Source organism: Leptinotarsa decemlineata, unplaced genomic scaffold, assembly GCF_025532065.1.
Source record: "Leptinotarsa decemlineata unplaced genomic scaffold, Ldec_3_MD MMD2_tig00003348_RagTag_RagTag, whole genome shotgun sequence".
Classification (NCBI taxonomy): Eukaryota; Metazoa; Arthropoda; class Insecta; order Coleoptera; family Chrysomelidae; genus Leptinotarsa; species Leptinotarsa decemlineata.
The window spans coordinates 569,305-591,450 of record NW_027412588.1 but is presented as its reverse complement, the minus strand read 5'-3'; the positions used below and the strand labels follow the sequence as shown (position 1 = coordinate 591,450).

Sequence of the window (22,146 nt, the reverse complement as noted above, 5' to 3'; positions counted from 1 at the left end):
TATTTTGGAACATACGAAACGTTGTTCAAAAAATCTACAAACCGATCAAGGGACAGAATTTCACAATAATAAGTTTCAAACTTTGATGAAAAAACACAAAATAAATCACTACAATACGTACAGCATCACTAAGGCTTCTATGGCTGAACGTACCATTAGGACGTTGAAAGAAAGACTTTTCAAATATTTCAGTTTGAATGGCATCTACAAGTGGTTGAATGTCTTGCCTGAAATTACAAAATCCTACAATGATACGCGACACTCAAAGACGGGCATACAACCCTCGAAAATCAACGAAACCAACGAAAAACAAATTCTCAAATCGATATACACCCATCTGAAAATAGCTGGACCGAGAAAATTCAAAGTCGGCGATGTTGTGCGAATCAGTAAGGCAGAACACGTTTTCGACAAGGGTTACACACCCAATTGGACTACGGAACTATTCAAAATTATCAAAGTCAATATTACAAATCCCGCCACCTTTATGCTAGAAGATATGCAGGGTGTACCTATTAGGGGTGCTTTCTATGGGAAAGAATTATAAAAACTGCAAATCCAGATATATATCTCGTGGAAAAAGTGCTGAAGAGGAAAGGTAAAAAACTTTACGTCAAACGGTTGGGCTTGGATAACAAACATAACAGTTGGATCGAAAACGTTGATTTTGTATAGAATCTTATGGAAAACAAGCACACTCATATTGTATTGGAAGGGGGCCTTTTGTGAAGAAATATTTGAGTGTTTAACGCAAACAAAAAATATTTGAAATTGATCATGTGATCTAAAGCTATAAGAGTGCATGCAAACACCGATGGATATTCAGTTTGAAGGAAATGTCTCTCGACAGTAGTTATAGTAGTGAAGTTGAAGTAATGTGTGACAGTGATTTTGAAGATTACAATGAAACTCTAAGTGAAATCGATAGAGCGTTGGGGCAGTACGAAATAGCTGCTCGAAACGAACACCAATTGCTATTGATGACATTCCCCATGTCATCTTATGAAATTTGATACGGTCTAAGTTCATCCAGAGACTTTAGCCCATGCATCATATTGAAGCAACAATTTTCCGTTCGTCCCATCAATTTAACAACTTATGAATGGGCGACCCCAATTGATATCCTGCAACGAGTGAAGAAAAATTTCTTTGATTCACAAATCGATACCTACGTAGACGAGTTTGATCCAATCACAACACGTTGCGGGGATTACATTTACGTCACACAGTACATCGAAAGTAATACCAAACAAGTTTCCATTTCCAAGAATACCACGAACATGGAGCTATTTCAACAAGATGTAAACGATGTCCTAAACATCCATATGGGGGTGCTGTCTGATCGTATCGCTATGCTTGATGCCATAAACTCTTGTGACTATTATCGAGGTGTTTTCAAAATTATTCAATTATGGTTACGTGAAAATAAAACCAATTTGACTTTGGAAGAAATTATCGATGGTTTTTGTCAAGCCACATCTTTAGATAGTATGTTGGCTAATGCTTTACGTGAATATTCATTTTATTATAAACAAAAACTAGTGTATGATTTATGTAATAAATGAAAATGATATTTACCTTATTTTCGCTCAACAAACCTGCCCTGGTGGTTCACCTCAATTGTAAACATAATCACATTTTCCAAGAAAATACTTCATATTGTACGAAAATATTTTAATAAAACACAAAAAATTATTTTGGTTTTTTTCTTTATTCAAAATACCCTCCTCAAAATACAACATTGAAAAACTATACATATTTGAATTATGAAAATGATGCAATAAAAAACTACATATATTTGAATCATAAAAATGATGCAATAAAAAACTACATATAATGGATTGTTGAAATACAGTAAAAAATGGTGTTTTCTGGTTGTAGATTATCGCATATTGATAAAGCTTGAGAAATTTCCTCCTAATATTTGACATAATTTTGAATGACTTTTTTTTTGTCAATTGTAGAGGTAATGGTGAAAATGCAATGAAATTCAACGATTTTGATGCAGAGTTGTTCCAAAATACATGTTGACGTGCGCAAGATGTTGAGATCTGCAAGTAAAAAAACTTATTTCAAACTATAATACCCCCAAGGTAATGTATCGAATGATTTGGGGATAAGATGACGTTTGTCGTCATACGGACTAAGAGCTATTTTTGTCTGTTCTCTACTGAAAACGTTATGAGCAAATGATCTTATTGTGCATTGTGTGATATTCTTCTGCTTGAAATTCTTCAAACAATCTACGTAATCTTCAAAGCTCAATTTATTTTTAACAACGCCATATTTCACCCCCTTTGCCTTTTTAACAACTTTACCATTCTGTACTTTGTAGGTGTACATTTTTGAACGTAGTCCTGCGAAATGCGTGATGATTTTGCCGTTTGCTTCATCTTTCATGAGTCCGGGTACTTTTTTATTTGCAATGGGAATGTTGTACTCGTTATCTCTCGAATAATCAGAAGTGTCAAATTTTGAAATGTGTTTTTTGATAATATCTTTATACCCATCGTCACACGATAGCTCATAAATGAAACAGTATCTGTATACAGTAACTTGCATTTTTCCATGCTCATGGTAGGTAACATGAATTCGTAATGAAATTGAAACATACATGTTTTTGACAAATCCAAAATTGCCATGCCCACATACATCGGTTTATTAAATATAAGTTCGGCCTTCTTCAATTCGATAGCCATCAAGTTTGAATCGAAAATTGTACGATTATGAAATCGAGGACTAGAAATGAGATTTTTGGCGCCAAATCTGCCCTCGTGAGAGGAAACTAATTTCACTATTTGGTGCAACTGGATGTTTTCCATGGTTTTTCCAAAGATCACGTTGTTGGCTAATTTGAATTGATTTTTTTCGAAAGACGTATTGGTTGCAGTCCTCAATCGAGTATTCAACTAAATATAGGGACGCAGCCATGCAGATTGTTTAAATTTCAAAACTTTATGAATTTCAGTTAATTTCAATCCATGCTCGAGGGCCTGTTTCAAATTTCTATAATGTAACGTATACTCTGTTGTTCACACTACTCAAATAATATTATGTACCCTTGTTCATCTGCCCAATAGTTGAGGTGCGTGAACTCGTACCCAAGCTCAAGTGTCGGTCGGGGTGGGTCCACGAGATCAATTTTATTAGATTTTCCTGAGTTGATTTAAATGGGCGCCACTAGTTATCAATGAGCCAGTCTTAACCAGTAGACTGCTCAAGATGACTGGGTATGAACAGACAAATCGGAACGATATGAAGATGATTAACAATTATATTACAATAATAATCAGGATTACGCGTATCGGTACAAATTACTAAATAATCAATTCACACAAAAGAAAGGACTGCCCCTTAACATCTAATATATAATTACTCATAATAACAACAAAAAGGCAAAACAAACTCAGTTAACGCGCCGCAGTGACGTCACGTTGTCGCTTACACGTTACCTTAGGAACAAAACACATAATACAATTTCTTTTTGAAGAAGAACATTGTTGAAATTCTCTTCAAAATCCCTGTTTTATTTGTATTGTTCTTGCTTAAATTAACGGATCAGAGGGCTTAAATAAAATGGTATCGACTAATAATTAAATAGAGCTGGAAGACCATTTCAAAACTTGCAATTTGAATAAGTCAGCACTCTTAACAACTACAAGTTCTACAGTTTTCTCCGGAGAATTCAGATGGGAAATTGAGTTGAGAGCTACCGATTTCACTTGCCCAAGACAGCAATATTGCATGTCGAAGCAAATGGCTACTTCATTAACTTCCACATCAAGTTCAATCAGGAATAGTGGCCCCCTCACTGGAACCCTATAAATTGCACAAAAAAATAAAGTCACTCACCAGTTGTTCTTGAATACGTATTAAGTTACCTCTTGAGGGTCCTTACGTCCACAAAACCTCTCGTATCCAAAATAAGTAACAAAGGAAAAGCCCCAACTGCTTATACAGTATTGTATCCACCTTGTAGTGAATATTATTGGCGAAAAGTTCTTCCTAATATCGCTTTGGAATGCTTCTCTCCACAGATATTAGAATCTTCCACAACCAGGAGCAGAGACAACGATGAAAACCAATTCCTTCTTAACGTTGAAGCACTCAACTAACTATAATATGCCACATTCTACTCCTACATAACGTTCCTACTCGAGTTCTCACTTCAGTGCCCTTTCCTATTCCTGTAAATCAAGTAAATAAGTTTACATTACTCCAAATCTTATTGCACAATAGAGAAAAAGGTACAATTTCGAAATACCAACACATACACACGACAAGAAGAGAACTTGTTTATCAAAAACCTAGATCAGCTGTTCGCTTTTTTTTCCCTTTTCTTTTCAAGGAACGAATTCTCCACTTGAACGAGCTGCGAGCGAACGGCGAACGGCTTATCGGACCAATTTAGTTTTTGAAGTTACGGGGTGGACCATCCAAACCGTAACACTGTTTTATTATAGAGAGTTGGCATCAATTTTGTCAATTTGGAATTTGGTGGAGCGTGGTGCTCGGGGCAAAATGGAAAATCTTTGTGTAAATCGTGAAGTCCCTCAGGGTACTCCAAATCAACTTGTAAAATATATCCTTCTGGATTGTCATCGGGAATTTGAGATACATCAATATTCGTATCGACCCATTCGAAGCCTCCATATGGCAAAAATTGTGACATTGCCCACCCATACAAGTTATTTACATCGAAATACATTATGTATTTGGATGGTTTCATTGGATCGTATGTTGGCATATACTTGTTATTGGCTTCCGAATATCTATTACAACAAACCGAAATTCCACCCCTTATACCCTTTTCCACAAACATAACCATATCGACGTCTTTTAAAATTTGCAGTTTACAACCTGTATATTTCAACATACGATCCCACGTGTACCCCGGCATAGTATAATACTACGTATTATAAGGTTTGTTCCAACACACAAATTGTAATCGTTCTAGAATCGTTATCAAAATCGTTCTCAAAATTTGTTAGGCAGGCGTCAAGTTATTACCGTTCTAATAACGGTTCCAAAATAAATCATGGTTGGAACGGTTTGGTTACTGATTGGAATCAATTATGGTTATCACGGAACATATTAAACATAACCATACTTTTACGTTTGTAAGGTAAAGCCAAAAGGTTAAGCTGAAACAATGAATACTGTATTAGGAGGTAAATTATATTGTATTATCACAGAATACACCAATAGGTGTATTTTTTGGTATTATTACTAAAAAGGTTGATGTATAAACTGAAGAATTTTTTTCAGAATTACAAGAATACGTGTTAGTCCCAAGTATGACGAACATAAATATACCTACTTCCAATGCAGCAGAAACTACCCCCATTCACAATTCAACTGCGGAGTACAAGTGGAGTGTGAATAATACTAAATTATTAATTGATTCCTATGCCAAATGTAGAAAACGAGTAGGTACATTTGATATAAAAAATGTAAAAATGATGTGGCAGAGAATAGCTGATGAACTGCATACATTGAATATAAATGTAACAGCAAGCAATTGTCACAACAGATGGAAAGTCCTAGAAAGGAATTATAAAAAATTTGTCGACAACCAGAATAAAACTGGTAAGCAATAGTTGTTTTTCTGTACATAAACCATTTAAGTTGATAACAATGTGTTGCAACATGTGATTTCTCAATACCTCTACTCGGTATATACATATATAAATGCATTTTCTTTTCTATTTAGGTAGAGGTCGCAAATATTTTGAATACCAAGTTGAAATGGAAGAAATATTTGGTAAAAAAAAGAATATCAATCCAGAAGTTCTGTTATCCAGTGAGACAGTGGATTATTCATTAGAAGAAAACGAAAAAATCAATACTGAAGAAGAAATAAAAGAAAACAATAGTCACAAAAGAAAAATAGAAAATAGTATTGAACTTTGTGAAACACCACCTAAAGTACCTCTACCACAACCAACCACAACATCAGTTACAAACACCAAACATAGAAAAAATAGAAGATTAACAAATATAGAAAATTTAAGACTGGACAGGAAAATGTATTATGAACAAAAATTAGAGATTGAAAGGGAAAAACTTAAGTTAATTGCAGAGAGAAATGAAATCCTTAGAAATTGGAGATGTAAATGCCAGTGCAACATTGTTACTAACTAATACAAGTTAAATTTTATATGTATTTTCTTTATGTATTTCATGTCATAGAATTTGTTTTTGTTTTGTTTACCTATTTACTAGTCAGCTGTTAAAAAAAGACTGTTTGTTTCAAGAATATGTTTTATTTTTGTTTTAGAAATTACAATATTAATTAAAAAAATTACTGTATAGTTTGTGTCAGAAATATATTTTATTTTTACCTATATGGGAAATTATATCATTTACACAACATGTATACATTACATTAGTAATGAATTAGCTACCCTATCTCGAATTACAGCAACACCCACATCAACTTCAAATTCATCATCTTCAACTAGATCTTCTTCTACATGAACATTAATATTTGGCATTTCTGGATCAACATTAACAAGAAACTCATCATCTCTTGCTATATTATGCAATACACAAGCTGCCCTTATGAAGTGAGTAATGAACCGTATACTTCTCAATTTGACATGATACAGTTGTCGAAACTTCTGTTTTAAAATACCAAAACAATGTTCAATAACATATCTGTTTTTTGCTAGTTTGACATTATAATTAATTTGCCTTCGGGTTAAGTTTCCTCTATCTTTGTATGGTGTCAATAGGTTATTTTGCAAGGGATAGCCACTGTCCCCTAATATAAAATACCTGCCACATTTTTCTTCCAAGTTTCTACTTGATGGGGAATTCCTGAATACCCGACTATCATGTACAGATCCAGGATATCCAAGAAATATGTCTATTATTTTTCTTTGGTGGTCGCAAACAGCCTGTAGCTGAAAAACAACTCATTAAAATTTTTTATATCTACCTAAAGAACAAACAGATAAACTGTAAGTACCTGTAGAGAATAAAACCCCTTTTCGGTTTATACAGGGTGTCCCTGGACTTCCTCTTTTCCTCTCGGGAATGTATAGATGGGGTCAAAATATCACCAGTACTTCATATAACTTTTTTTCCTAAAAGTCTTCGTAACCAAGTTACGGGCCCTCGAAGTTACAAAATGAAAAATGTTTTTCTTTGATAACTTTCCAAGTGAATATTCAAAATCATCCAAATTTTGGTAATTGACTAAACAAATGAATTCCGTCGATGAGCTTTCATGCAGGAGTCAGTTGTTTTGCTACAAAGTCAGGAACGGACTACCCCCGATGGTCCACACCCCAAAACTTTGAAATGACAGATATTTTTCAATATTTTTCAACAAAATAAGGTTACTTGGACAATTTTATGAATAAAAGTACTCGTGTGGAAAGTCGATCGGAGCAACGAGTCTTGATAAAAATGTAGTTCTACTCGACGACATCAAACCCGCTCGTCCACCATTATTTGAAATGAATAATTATCAAAGCAGAAATAATAATGATAACGTTAATTCAACAACATTTATCCTGAGATGTCTACCATTATTCGAAAATATTAGTTTTTAAGGAAAATGGAAATGATAGGTAAAATGTTCATAACGAATTTTTATAATGCAAACACGTTCAACTAACGAAACTCAAGAGCCTCAAGAGCAAACAGGAATGAAAAATCCGCTACAGAAACTGCTTGATATGACCACCTTCTCTCTCTATACATTTTCTTAGTCTGCGAAGACACCCTCTCTGTACTTGAAATAGCATTCCAGGGTCGTTTCGTATGGCTTCACAATGTAATGTTATTCTATTCAACAATGGATCTCTTGTGTGAATAGGTGTAGCGTAAACAAGGCTTTTTAGATGCCCCCACAGAAAGAAATCCAATGGATTTAAATCCGGAGACCGCGATGGCCATGAATATGGCCAACCTCTACCAATCCATCTACCAACACCTGAAATTGAACAACGTACAGAACTTCACTTAGGTTACTTACAAAACCAAATTAAATCTCTTTATACAGGTATTAATCAACTATATGACGTACAAACCTGATGTAAAGCCGATATATTTCCATACTGACCCATCTGTCTGTGATAATACGGACTGGTTTCATACCTTTCACTAATATTTTCAACAGTATTTCTTGATAATCTAAAATGTTCAAAGAACACTTCTTGGGAGTATTGATGTACTGTCTCTTCTGAAATAAATTTTAATTTTTACTCGTGTGGCACAAGGGATGTTGAAAAAATTCAATTTTTTACCTAAATAATTTTCATTTTTATTTCTTTCTTCATTTATCATAATTTCCTGTTCCAAGTCACTACCACTGGTTTCATCAGAGTCAACAATGTCCTCCATCTTCTTATCAATCCTTTTTTATAATATGAACAGATAGCACAAATATAGATAATTTCGCTTTCACAAAATTAAAAACAAATATAAACAACAAATCAAGCCAACTAACACAGATCTAGATATGGATATATTTATGTACTGCGCAAGTCAGTTCTCTTGATTCCTGCTTTCAGTCAAGTACCGAAATCATCGTTCTTGAACTGGTTCCACAACGATACCACATCGGGTTGGAACAAAACAATTATCGTTCAGTAAACGGTTCTCTCGTGCTTGGAACGCATTTTTGCTATTGCACATGCGCGTCACCGTTCCGAGAACGGTTTCTTGATGTGTTGGAACAAACCTATTAGGGTCCAGCCCATATGTTTTCAAGTCAATTTCGCGAAAGTTTTCAAAAACGTCTGCCAAAAGCAATATATCAGTTCGCATGTATAAATCGCTGTATTCCCCCAAAGTTTTGATATCGAATAGATGCCAAACGCGTTGAGCATGAGCATACTTTGCATCATCAATGTCACAATCGTTTAATTTATTATAAAAGTGTTTTTTCGATGGTAACTCAGTGTCGAGAAGTTTTTCCACACCGTCCACATAATCTTATGGGAATACGCCTTCCTTAATTCTGCAAATTCCTTCTTCAATATTTTCAAATTCTTAACATCCAGTGTGGAAACTAATTCATCGAGACTGGCTCCCATAAAACGATAAGAATCTATAAATCTGAATTTAATGCTAGTTTCATTATCGTATTGGGTGAGAGAAATATATTTTTCTTCGTTGATGGGAAGTATGCTCACACGTCCTTTTTTGCTACATCTCTTATAATGAAATGACTATCATATCCACTCAAATTGGGGAATGTAATGGGTACGATGAAGAGCTTCTTGAACGATAAATTGCAAACTTGAAAAGTGACAATGATCTCTGACGATGATGTCTTTTTCGGCAAAAGATTTCTCACATATATGACATACCTTGGCAGTAACAATATTAGGAGGGCATATCATCGGTTCGATATTCATAATTTTTGACTCAACGAATTTCGCAATGCTAGCCATTTCATCGGTAAACCATTGTATGCAATCGTCACCTCGATGACTATTAAATTTGGACAAACTGTCATCATAAGAACATTTCAAGTAGTAGCCTACACTGAACGCTTTATGTTTTTGAAATTTTCTACATTTGTCCGAAATCATTTCCTCGCGTTTTTCGAGGACTGATTCAAAATCAGTGTATAAAACGAAAGGACATTTTTGTTTATAATACATAATTTCGGAATTCAACATGATCAAATTTTGGAAATGAAATTGTACACTCTTTTATATTCTCACACAAAACAATATATTCATCCAATTTCTGCTGACTTGAAAAATAATTGATACATCGATCACAGAAAAACTTTCGTACTTTATATTTACTCATTTGTTTTGAAAATGATCTAGACATATTTTTAAAATAGCAATAGTGGTATTTTATTTCACAGTCATTTGTATCTTGAGGCAAAGCGTCATACTCATTTAATTTAGGAAAATATACATTTTGAATCAACAGTAAATTAACATGTTCATTCAATTCATTTTTGGTTAGTCGTGTAGGTACTACTTTGTAAAATGTCTTTTTTTTGACAACATTCATTTCTAAACTATATACATTCACAGAAATATCGTTTTGTTTTTCAAATTTTGTGATGTAGCGAATTGGCATAGGAATTTCCAAACCTTTCATATTTAAAACCGAGTCATAATTTGGATATGAAGATGCACATGTAATGTTTCCTTTGGGAGGGTACAAACCACTTACGATTGCTCCGAAGAAACACGCATCATCTTGATTATCAAGATTAGTAGATGAACAAACTTGTTCCTGGCTCACTTCAAGGTCGAGCGTCGCTGGTAAGTATTTCAGAGAGAAATTTCAGTGAGTGGAAGAGAGAAACGTGTGACCTCATCAACGCAGGATGGAACGAGTATCGTAGCGATCCAAACATGGAACTCGGCCCCCTTAGTACTCCACATCACCGCTCAGGCCCCCTTCCGACTCTTCCTCACCCCTCGGCCCCCTTATTACGTTCCTGTCACGTGATTTTAATTAAAAAAAGTTTATAGTTATGAGATTCGAACCCACGACGTCCGCGCGGTAGACATTGTCCTTAACCTCTACACCATCGTAAGATATAGAATGTAACTGCGAATGTTGGGTATTTATAGCGTTAGTTTTGTCGGGACCGAAATTGTCTCATTCATTATACTTGACAGCATTTTTTTAATTTCCGTAGAATGTTATCGTCATTATCTTGTTGAAGATAGGAAAATATACTTAGATTTGGGAAATAACTAATATTTCATGTAAAGATGTGTATGTGTGTGTAAGAGCGAGAGACGCGTGTGACGTTATCGATGCAAAGAGAGATGGAGATGGTATCGAGATTTACCGGTACAAGCAGGTGTTGCCAGTTGTACAATAAATCATTGTTTATGGAGTAATGTAGCGTTGCCGGTTTTGAAATTAATCGTGAACGACTCGATGAAAATTGGAAACGCGAAAGTGATATATTAATAATAATGAATCAGATTTAAGAAAAAACATCACAGATTAATGAGGCTGTATCGTTTCAAAGTGTGATCCCTCAATGTTACAAGGTATCTCAAAATACTTCATCGAAAACAAACATGGCGTCGAAGTGTACAGGATGCGTCAAAATACATCATTTAAGAAAAAACATAACAGTTCCACGAGGCTATAAGTTTTCAACTTGCGATCCATCAATGTCTACAAGTTCATTGACAAAGAAAATGGAAAGAATCATTGTATACTGAAACATATGATATATTTGGATTCCTTAAGGTGAGAAGGTTTCGAATCCGTCAAAAACAGGTCACTTCCAGTTTCCACTTCCGGTCGTCCGATTCCGATGATTTTGACATCAATGGATTCGTTCAGATGTCAAAAAACATAGTTAATCATTTTACGAAGTCAAAAGGACCTCAAAACCTATTTCCGCTATACTAGTCGCAACAGGTTGATGTGGGTACTCATTTCAAATGATATAATGTGTAGACTATGAAAAATATAATATAGAGCGCCTAATGTGGAACAGCGTAGGAAGAATTGCAAAGAGAATCATTGAAAAAACTTCGGATCGTCACGTACATCATGTCAAATGAAAGAAGAAGAATTGCAGAATTCATCAACAACGAAAAAACAAATATGGTGCAACATGTCAGAAGGGCACTAACCCCACATCTTCATTAATGATAGCTGAATCTCAACATGCATCACATCGAATGAAAGGGAAACGAATGCAGAATTCATCGACAGAGAAAAAGCAGATCTGACGCAACATGTCAGAAGGGCACAAAGCCACATTTTCGTTAATAATTGTCGAATCGTCACGTACAGCACGTCAAATGAAAGGAAAAGAAATGCAAAATTCATCGACAGAGAAAAAACAAACATGGGGCAGTATGCCAGAGTGACCCTAAGCAACATCTTTGTTAATGATAGTTGGATCTCAACGTGCAACACATCAAATGAAAGGGAAACGAATGCAGAATTCATCGACAGAGAAAAAAAACGGAGATGATGCCAAGAGGGCACAAAGTTGTATCTTCACTAATAATAGTCGCATCCTCACACTTTAAATAAAAGGGGAAGAAAAGCAGAATTCATGTGTTTGTTGCGCTATTCAAATCCAAGGTGACATGGATCAATGTCAACGCTGAATAGGCATCTAACAAAGACTCGACTCTTTGATATTCTTTTGTTTCATTTCAGAATATGTCATCACTAATTTTTATATTTACACCCAAGGTGACATTGATCACTGACAAAGTCGAATCTGCATCCGGAGATACGCAGTTCTCAAAGCGACGAAACAAAGGCTCTTTGTTTCATTTTGAAATATGTCATCACTTATTTTACTATAAATACGTCATGCATGGCGAAATGAGTTAGTTGCATCCGTTGAAAGTGATACCAGTGACAAGTGCACCGATTCTATTTGAAAGTGTTTCAAGTTTGACTTTTTCCTCAGATGAATTCATTCAAATGTAATTTAATTGAAAATTGGTGAGAATTGTTGAATCATTTGATTCCCAAAATTTTTCTCGATATTTATGTTGGCTTTTTTCAGTCAAATGTTTTACATGTCGTGGTTTGTTTGAGATAGTATTCGCATATATTGTGAATCAGAACATAAAGCTTTCATTTCTTATTTTTCACAGATGAATTTACAAAAGTTGAATGCAAGTTCGGTCGTGAAGAGAAAGCCAAGTATCAAAGTAACAGATTTGCCTGTGGAGATGCCGCAGAGGATATTCACTGCCAAAATCGTGAAAGGAAAATTTGGTGAGGTGGTCTTGTTAGATTTGGGAGATAAAGTATCATTTCTGCCCCACCGAGTGACGGAGGCGTATCGTCTTCACTTAGAAGAAGTTTCATCAGGAAAATACGCTATTGTGTTCAAAGGGTTGATGGACATTGGGGAACCGAATTGTGTCGTTACATTTGAAATTGTACGAAATTAAGCTTACTACTGTTTCCAATTTTTTCTCCATTTAATATGCAAAGAGTTTGTGGTTGTATACAGTATTTTTTCTTTCGAGTTTAAAATTCTCATTCATAGATATGATCTGCATAAAGTAGTGTTTTCATACAATATTTTCTCTTCATTTAGTACATGCAAAATATGTGATTTAAATTCATTATATTGAATGAAACTTGATTTTTTTTATTTTCATCATAAGTGTAGCAATCACTTCATGAAAGACATTACCCTCTCTGTTGACAAAAGTATTTTTTTAAGTGTATGTTTGTACTGAAAATCGAATTTATTTCAGAATGATACATCATCAACGTGTGCAGTATCAGTCAGAGTCATCTCAACAACAACATTCAAAACCGTCGCAGCAACCTTTCCAGAACGAGTTTAAAATCTCAGCAGTTTCCATTTTTTTTTCAGTCTATAGTTGCACATTATGAGGCTAGAATTCGTCGATATTCAGGGATTTGTTGGACAGACTGCGTCTATTCAATATATACACAACCGTAATGAATTTGGAAGACTTTGAAGATTCATCTTATACAGGGAAAGTTGTCAAAAATATGCAATAACAAAAAATTATGTACCAGATTTTGTAGAGATGGAGAAACATCATATTGAAAGATACAAGGTTGACAAAAACAGGACATTTTAGAAATAAAGAAAATAAGTTTGTCTATCTGAATCTTCGCGTACAGCACGTCAAATGAAAGGATAAAAAATGCAGAATTCATTGACGAGAGAATACAAAGATGGCGCAACATGTCAGAAAGGCATTAAGTCACAATTTCACTCATGATATCTGGATCTTAACGTGCAGCACATCAAATGAAAGGGAAACGAATGCAGAATACATCGACAAAGAAAAAACAAAGATTACGTAACATGTCAGAAAGGAACGAAGCATCTCCATTAATGACAATTGAATCTCAACGAGCAGTACATTGACTGAAAGGGAAAAGAATGCAGAATTCATCGACAGAGAAAAAACGGAGACGACGTAACATGTCAGAAGGGCAATGAGCCGTATTTTCGTTGATAATGATTTGTTCTCAACGTGCAGCACATCAAATAAAATGTAAACGAATGCAGAATTCATCGACAGAGAAAATACAAAGATGGCGCAACATGTCAGAAGTGCACTAACCTGCTTCTTCGTTAATAATATTTGGATCGTCATGTATGACACGTCAAATGAAAAGGAAACGAATGCAAAACTCGTCGACAAAGAAAAAACAAAGATGACGCAATATGTCAGAAATGCACGAACCCGCGTCTTCGTTAATAAAAGTCGCATCGTCACGTGCAGCAAATTAAAGAAAAAACGAAAGAGGCAACCAAAAGGGCACTGAACCATATTTTCGTGAATAATAGTCGGATCGTCGCATTTGACGACGATCCGACGATCCGAATAGATGCCTATTCAGCGTTGACATTGATCCATGTCACCATGGATTTGAATAGCGCAACAAACACATGAATTCTGCTTTTTTCCCCTTTTATTTGAAGTGCTACATGTGATGATGCGACTATTATCAGTGAAGATACAACTTTGTGGCCTCTTGGCATCGTCTCCGTTTTTTTTTCTCTGTCGATGAATTCTGCATTCGTTTCCCTTTCATTTGATGTGTTGCACGTTGAGATCCAACTATCATTAACAAAGATGTTGCTTAGTGTCACTCTGACATACTGCGCCATCTTTGTTTTTTCTCTGTCGATGAATTTTGCATTTCTTTTCCTTTCATTTGACGTGCTATACGTGACGATTCGACAATTATTAACGAAAATGTGACTTCGTGCCCTTCTGACATGTTGCCTCAGATCTGCTTTTTCTCTGTCGATGAATTCTGCATTCGTTTCCTTTTCATTTGATGTGCTGCACGTTGAGATTCAGCTATCATTAATGAAGATGTGGGGTTAGTGCCCTTCTGACATGTTGCACCATATTTGTTTTTTCGTTGTCGATAAATTCTGCAATTTTTCTTCTTTCATTTGACATGATGTACGTGACGATCCGAAGTTTTTTAAATGATTCTCTTTGCAATTCTTCCTACGCTGTTTCACATTAGGCGCTCGATATTATATTTTTCATAGTCTACACAACAAATCATTTGAAATGAGTACCCACATCGACCTGTTGCGACTAGTATAGCGAAAATAGGTTATGAGGTCCTTTTGGCTCCGTAAAATGATTACCTATGTTTTTTGACATCTGAACGAATCCATTGATGTCAAAATCATCGGAATCGGACGACCGGAAGTGAAAACCGGAAGTGGCCTATTTTTGGCGGATTCGAAACCTTCTCACCCTAAGGAATCCAAAAATACCATATGTTTCAGTATACGATGATTTTTCCATTTTTTTGTCAACAAATTATGTGTTTTGAATAAAACTTCTGCAATTACATTACACTCGTAGTTGTTCATAACCCAACAACTTTTAATTTCAAATATGTTCAATGATTTTCTTTAAATGTGCAATTCTTTCTATGCTATTTCACATTGGACGCTGTATATTATATTTTTCATAATCCACAAATGAAATCATTTGAAATGAGTACCCACATCGGTCTGTTGCTGCTAGTATAATGAAAATAGGTTATACGGTCCTTTTGACTTCGTAAAATGATTAACTGTGTTTTTTGACATCTAAACGAATCCATTGATGTCAAAATCATCGGAATCGGACGACCGGAGGTGGAGACCGGAAGTGACCTGTTTTTGACGGATTCGAAACCTGCTCACCCTAAGGAATCCAAATATATCATATGTTTCAGTATACAATGATTCTTTTCATTTTCTTTGTCAATGAACTCCGCGTTTGGATTAAGCTTCTGCAATTGGAATTAACTTATAGTTGTTGATAACCCAATATTTTTCAATTCCAAGTTTTTTCAGTGATTTTTGTTGAATTTGCAATTCTTCCTATGCTATTTCACATTAGGCGTTGGATATTATATTCGTTACGCCATCTTTGTTTTTTCTCTGTCGGTACACTCTGTATTCGTTTCCCTTCCATTTGATGTACTGCACGTTGGGATTCAACTATCATTAACAAAGATTTGGCTTAGTGCCTTTATGACATGTTGCGCCATCTTCAATCGTCAATAAATTCTGCATTTCTTACCCTTTCATTTGACGTGCTGTACGCGAAGATTCGATTATTGTCAGCAAATATACAACTTAGTGCCCTTCTGACAGTTGTGCTATTATTTCTTGTAATAACTCATTAATTTCCACAAATTATCACATACGCCACCACCTCCCACCCGCTGACTACGTCACTTTCAAGGTATTAATGTTTTATCACTATTATTATTATTATTCGACCCACATTCTCCAGTTCAATTTCATCTAGCACAATCAATCGAGCGATATTTGATTTCTCCATTCTGATTAGTTGGCCGACACTACTCTGTAACAGAAGTTAGGTTGAGTGTACCACAAGGTTCCGTTCAAGAGTCTGAAAATTCGCAAAATGTATCTTCATATGACAAAGCATGGACTTTAGTCATTTCCTGATGATGCTTACTTGGTTAGCGGAACGCGTTAAATGATAAATGACTGTCATATTGAAACACGAAAAACCGTTACGACAATAACGATGAAATAATAACGAATAAACGCACGGAAAACGGCCGAAAACGCACGAAAAACGATCGAAAACGCATGGAAAACGGTCGCACGCAAAACGGTAGCACGCAAAACAGTCGAAACGTTTGTAAAACGGTCGCTTTCCCCATTTTCGTATATTAACTCCACAATACGTAACTCCTCGACACCTTTGTTGCCATCTCCTTCTTCTCCTGATGATGCTAACTTGGTTAACAAAGATACGAGACTTCCGACATGTTGGAACGCTAGACTTCTGTGGAATCGACATGTTTTTTTTTAAATGATGTATTTTGAAACGCCCTGTATACACAATAATGTCACATTTTAAACCGACATGTTTTTTTCCTCAAGTGATATATTTTGACGCACCCTGTACACTTCGACGTCATATTTGTTTTTCACTGTTGTATTTTGAGATACCTTGTACACATTGAGGGATCGCAAGTTGAAAACTTACAGCCTCGTGGAACTATTATGTTTGTTTTCAATGAAGTATTTTGAGATACCTTGTAACATTGAGGGATCACACTTTGAAACGATACAGCCTCATTAATCTGTGATGTTTTTTTTTAAATCTGATTCATTATTATTAATATATCACTTTCGCGTTTCCAATTTTCATCGAGTCGTTCACGATTAATTTCAAAACCGGCAACGCTACATTACTCCATAAACAATGATTTATTGTACAACTGGCAACACCTGCTTGTACCGGTAAATCGCGATACCATCTCTATCTCTCTTTGCATCGATTACGTCACACGCGTCTCTCGCTCTTACACACACATACACATCTTTATATGAAATATTAATTATTTTCCAAATCTAAGTATATGTTCCTATCTTCAACAAGATAATGACGATAACATTCTACGGAAATAAAAAAAAATGCTGTCAAGTATAATGAATGAGTCAATTTCGGTCCCGACAAAACTAACGCTATAAATACCCAACATTCGCAGTTACATTCAATATCTTACGATGGTGTAGAGGCTAAGGACAATGTCTACCGTGCGGACGTCGTGGGTTCGAATCTCATAACTATAAACTTTTTTTAATTAAAATCACGTGACTGGAACGTGATAAGGGGGCCGAGGGGTGAGGAAGAGTCGGAAGGGGGCCTGAGCGGTGATGTGGAGTACTAAGGGGGCCGAGTTCCATGCTTGAATCGCTACGATACTCGTTCCATCCTGCGTTGATGACGTCACACGTTTCTCTCTTCCACTCACTAAAGTTTCTCTCTGAAATACTTACCAGCGACGCTCGACCTTGAAGTGAGCCAGGAACAAGTTTGTTCATCTACTAAGATTCACACTTGCATGCTTGTTTGCAATTTCTTTGGGCAAACGTATGAATGATGCACCGTTGCCCATTTCATATTTATTGATTGCTACCTCGAGCAAAAGAATTTTACTCAATGCCCAACCAGAGTCTCTTTCCTGAAATTCGTCGAGTTTATTCAAAATAACATCCACAACATGTTCGTTGGACCAAGCAGACAAATCTGTCCCCAAATCAATGATTTCATTACGAGTATTGAAATATTTTCTATCAATAATTTCCCCGTCATTCGATGTTTTGATGAAATCCCCCAACAATGTCATGTTCACTTTGAGGCATTGCATTTCCTTCAAAATTTTGGAAATTCTAGATTTGAAATGGAATTATGCGTCACTCAAAAATTTTCGCACTTCTTTGTGCGCTAAATTTATAATTACACCTGTCCTCACTCTACCTCGGAAAATTGCATTTACATTTTCCCATTCAACTCTACTGCTTCGTTTCCAACCTGATCCAATATACTTATCGTTTTTCATAACATTTATTATACATCTAATACGTTTCAATTCCCCAATTTTACTAATACTTTTATTTTTTTCTCCCACTACAAATTTAATTTTTTTCATTGCCAACTCACATTTTCTAATATGCCTACCAATCAAATTCAACGACGTTCGTGCAAGGGAACTTGAATAATTTTGTTTAATTACTTCAAGCAATTTATCAATTTGCGATAGTTTTTGAAAACACCATTTTCAACTTACAAAAAAAAAATTTTTCCTGCGACGAATACACAAATGAATGCTTGCTGAACGGTGTAAAGGAAAGCTTGAAGTACTACTCTGTAGAAGGACTGTAGGAAACTCGAACCTCAAATGTGGTGAAGTGATGAATGGAGATGATTGTCAAAGGAAAGCTTGACGAAAAATGTTTCTGTTGTACTAAGGGGCGGATAGTAATAACTATCTGGAAAATGAAGAAGAAAAATTAATTTCAAATCACACATCTTATCACTTACAAAAAAAACAAATGAAAAACAACAATACTAACCTCAATTTTCTACAATTGGCTTTCCCCGTATTAATCAGGCCTCTGAACACGATGGCGTACTTTTCTTGTTCGAAATGATTTATGAATCTCTCGTAGGTCTTTGTAACTCTCTGCGGTAGAAACGTTATGTGCTTCTCCAACTCGAGCAGTACTGTCTTTCCAAATTTCGTCTGCACGATTCGGGCTGAGAAAATTTTCTGCGGTTCTCCTAGCGGAAGATTTTGTAATTTCTCCACAGGTTTCTTATTCTCTGTGTCTACAAGAGAAATTCCGTTAATTTTGTTAAGATCCATCTACAACAAAAAATTTAACAAATTGAATTTTTTTGATTACACGCACAATTTGAGCAAAAATTTTAAAAACTCTTTACGGAAAAAGAGATATTTCTGTTTTGAAATGAAAAACGAAATTTTCTGTTTACACAGACACACGCAATCTTGAGCAAAAATTTTGAAAACATTTCACGGAAAACGAAATATTTTGGTTTTGCAATGAAAAATGGAATTTTTTGATAATACACAATTTTGAGTAAAAATTCTTTATTTTTTATTTCCACAAACACATGCAATTTCGAGTAAAAATTTTAAAACATTTTACGGAAAACGAGATATTTTGTATTTCAAATTTCAAAACACATATTTTTAAACAAAAATTTTGAATACTTTTTGAAATAATCATAAGTAAATACAAACACCAACATCTTGGAAAACGAAATCTTTCCGTTTTGAAATGAAAAATGAAATTTTTTGATTACACCAACACTGTAGTACACAATTTTGAACAAAAATTTTGAAAACATTTCACGGAAAACGAAATATTTTGGTTTTGCAATGAAAAAATGAATTTTTTTTTATTACACACACAATTTTGAGCAAAAATTTTCAAAACATTTCACGGAAAACGAGATATTTCGAATTGAGAAAAAAAGAAATTTTTCGTTTGCAAAAACATACCCAATTTTGACTAAAAGTTTTGAATACTTTTTGAAATAATTATAAGTATGTACATACACCTTGGAAAACGAAATCTTTCAGTTTTGAAATGGAAAATGAAATTTTTCGATTTCATCCTCACTGTAGTACACAATTTTGAACAAAAATTTTGAAAACATTTTACGGAAAATGAAATATTTTTCGTTTTGAAATGAAAAATGAAATTTTTCGATTACATCAACACTCAACACTGTAGTACACAATTTTGAACAAAAATTTTGAAAACTCTTCAGTTAGAATCATTTCACTGAGTTTCGCAAATGAAGTACATGATTATACATTATTTTCAAGACAAATTTCGTACTTACATCTATTTATTGAAGATAATGCACACACACACAAACGCAACAGAAGCACAGTTACAACTGATGAAGTAACCGTTTTCAAGCAGATGGCCCACTGACCGTAGCAAACATCCGCCTCATACTCCCACATATTATATTTCATCCTTGACTCGAAATGTGAAATAAAACGAATATTTGTGAATATTCAAATATTCATTATTTGAACAAAATTATATACATTTCATTCAGTTTCATGATTATTTCTTGAAAAACTCTAATCAAAATACATGCTAATATCGTAGATACTATAATGAGAATTCTGTAAAGGTCAAATTCCATTTGTGACTTCTTTTTGGCTAGCCTTGCGTGTTCTGGAATGAATTCGACAGTTGTTGTATCAATTTCTCGAAGATCGTGGAATATCAGCCTCAGGACTTTGCTTGCAAAAACTGCCAATTGGTCGTCATTGACAAATGTTGAACTCATCAATTTCCATTGTGTTCTATTGCATCCATGATCGAAATTATTGGGCTTCACACAAATTGCCATGAATTTAACGCCCTTTGGTACGTTCACATACAAAACATTATTTATTATTGCACTTAAAAGCACAAAATTCTATCTCAGCATTGGCGGCGACATATCTACGCTGTGAGGTTGAATTATTTGCAGCGGATATCTCGTTTGAGGCACTTTTTGATCGAACACTCTGTTTTGAATATTCAAATTACCCAACCGATTCAAAACAAGATTTTTTTCTTCGAAAAATTGAATGGTTTTCTTCAATTCTTGAAAACGTTTACAAAACTCCTCAACTTTCCGCCTGTATTATTCAGATATCATTTTATCACTAAATATTTCAACTGTTTAACGACATTAACATTCTTTCGAAAATAAAAATATTACCTTGGGAAAGAAAGTTTTTGGCTTTCTACTATTCCATCTGATACAAAAAAAGGGATGAGAGAATCTTCCAAAGAAAGGAAGGAAGTAATCAATTTGAAACTTTATACATGAATGTGTAGATCATGTAAAGAAGTAACTTTCAGACACAAACTGAAAGAAAGTCCTCCTGAAACAGCTACTTTCATATAAACATTGAATTATGAAAGTAGCTGTTTCAGGAGGACTTTCTTTCAGTTTGTGTCTGAAAGTTACTTCTTTGCATGATCTACACATTCATGTATAAAGTTTCAAATTGATTACTTCCTTCCTTTCTTTGGAAGATTCTCTCATCCCTTTTTTTTGTATCAGATGGAGTAGTAGAAAGCCAAAAACTTTCTTTCCCAAAAAATTAATCACTCCTAAAAATATAACCCCTTCAATTCAAAAACATTACCCTTCCGCGTGTTTTCTTCATCCCCACTCCCCCATTTCCCAACTAACACGAAAAAACGCATCTGACGTATTTTGAAATGTCATTGCTGAATACCCCCCATTGCCCCATTTTCAAACGTTTCCCATTGGGATCGCACGCTAAAACGTTAGGCCTCCACCTGACATGTTTTTTTCCTAAATGAGACACCCTCTATACATTGAAGAATCACATACTAAAACCATAGAGCCCCGTTAAACTGTCATGTTTTCTAAATAACGTATTTTGAGACACCCTGTACACATTGACGTCATGTTTTTTTTCTTGATTCCGATTTTTCATTCATTATTATTATTATACTATTATTTTCCACGCCGACGTGACACTAAACGATGAGACACCCTGTATGGCAGCCATGTTCATTATTAATATTATACCGTTATTTTTGTGATTCCACCGCGCTGTTATCTACTGAATACATGTACATGTACATGTTTTTTCCTAAACGATGAGACACCCTGTATGACAGCCATGTTTTTTTCTATTACGTTGACAACCATATTGTTTTCTTTAACGCCCATGGCCATGTTTTTTCTTTTATCCGATTTTTCGTTCATTATTAATATTATACCGTTATTTTTGTAATTCCACCGCGCCCTTATCTATCAAATGAATCTACTCGATGCTCATTCCATCCTTCTATGCGTCGATCAC

The 22,146-nt window shown here is 34.9% G+C and overlaps 3 protein-coding genes and 1 long non-coding RNA gene across 7 annotated transcripts in view; 2 read left to right on the top strand and 2 right to left on the bottom strand.

Annotated features, from left to right (window-relative positions):
• LOC141483433 (uncharacterized) overlaps window positions 1-22,146 on the bottom strand; it is a 249,381-nt gene that overhangs the window by 55,032 nt on the left and 172,203 nt on the right. The window lies entirely within an intron of this gene.
• The window catches only part of LOC141483432 (uncharacterized), a 392,800-nt gene that overhangs the window by 352,495 nt on the left and 18,159 nt on the right, over window positions 1-22,146 (top strand). The gene's annotated exons all lie outside the window — the stretch shown is intronic.
• On the bottom strand, window positions 1,695-20,283 carry LOC141483427 (uncharacterized). 4 transcript variants are annotated; one of them, XR_012466078.1, is made up of 5 exons: window positions 20,142-20,267; window positions 18,842-19,134; window positions 18,556-18,757; window positions 3,882-4,187; window positions 1,695-3,819 (listed from the first exon to the last, which is right to left on the bottom strand). XR_012466078.1 is itself a non-coding variant. In XM_074178071.1 (5 exons), the coding sequence occupies exons 1-3, from the start codon at window positions 20,278-20,280 to the stop codon at window positions 18,754-18,756; spliced, it is 399 nt and encodes a 132-aa protein (XP_074034172.1). In that variant the 5' UTR covers window positions 20,281-20,283; the 3' UTR covers window positions 1,695-2,051; window positions 3,853-4,187; window positions 18,556-18,753. The 4 variants fall into 4 exon arrangements, 3 of the variants coding, with proteins under 3 accessions (XP_074034172.1, XP_074034171.1, XP_074034173.1); XM_074178071.1 differs by having other exon boundaries at window positions 1,695-2,051; window positions 3,853-4,187; window positions 18,842-19,097; window positions 20,142-20,283; XM_074178070.1 differs by having other exon boundaries at window positions 1,695-4,187; window positions 18,842-19,097; window positions 20,142-20,283.
• On the top strand, window positions 4,181-6,349 carry LOC141483426 (uncharacterized). Its single transcript, XM_074178069.1, has 3 exons — window positions 4,181-5,171; window positions 5,269-5,589; window positions 5,714-6,349. Exons 1-3 carry the CDS (start codon window positions 5,153-5,155, stop codon window positions 6,142-6,144), a joined length of 771 nt encoding a protein of 256 aa, XP_074034170.1. The 5' UTR covers window positions 4,181-5,152; the 3' UTR covers window positions 6,145-6,349.

Bases quoted from the DNA above. Each gene is read 5' to 3' on its own strand.
- LOC141483427 (XM_074178070.1), bottom strand. From the start codon at position 20,280: ATGAAATATAATATGTGGGAGTATGAGGCGGATGTTTGCTACGGTCAG. The intron at 19,098-20,141 runs GTAAGTACGAAA...TTTCTCTTGTAG, and splicing joins ATTATCTTCAATAAATAGAT to ACACAGAGAATAAGAAACCT.
- LOC141483426 (XM_074178069.1), top strand. The intron at 5,590-5,713 runs GTAAGCAATAGT...TTTTCTATTTAG, and splicing joins CGACAACCAGAATAAAACTG to GTAGAGGTCGCAAATATTTT.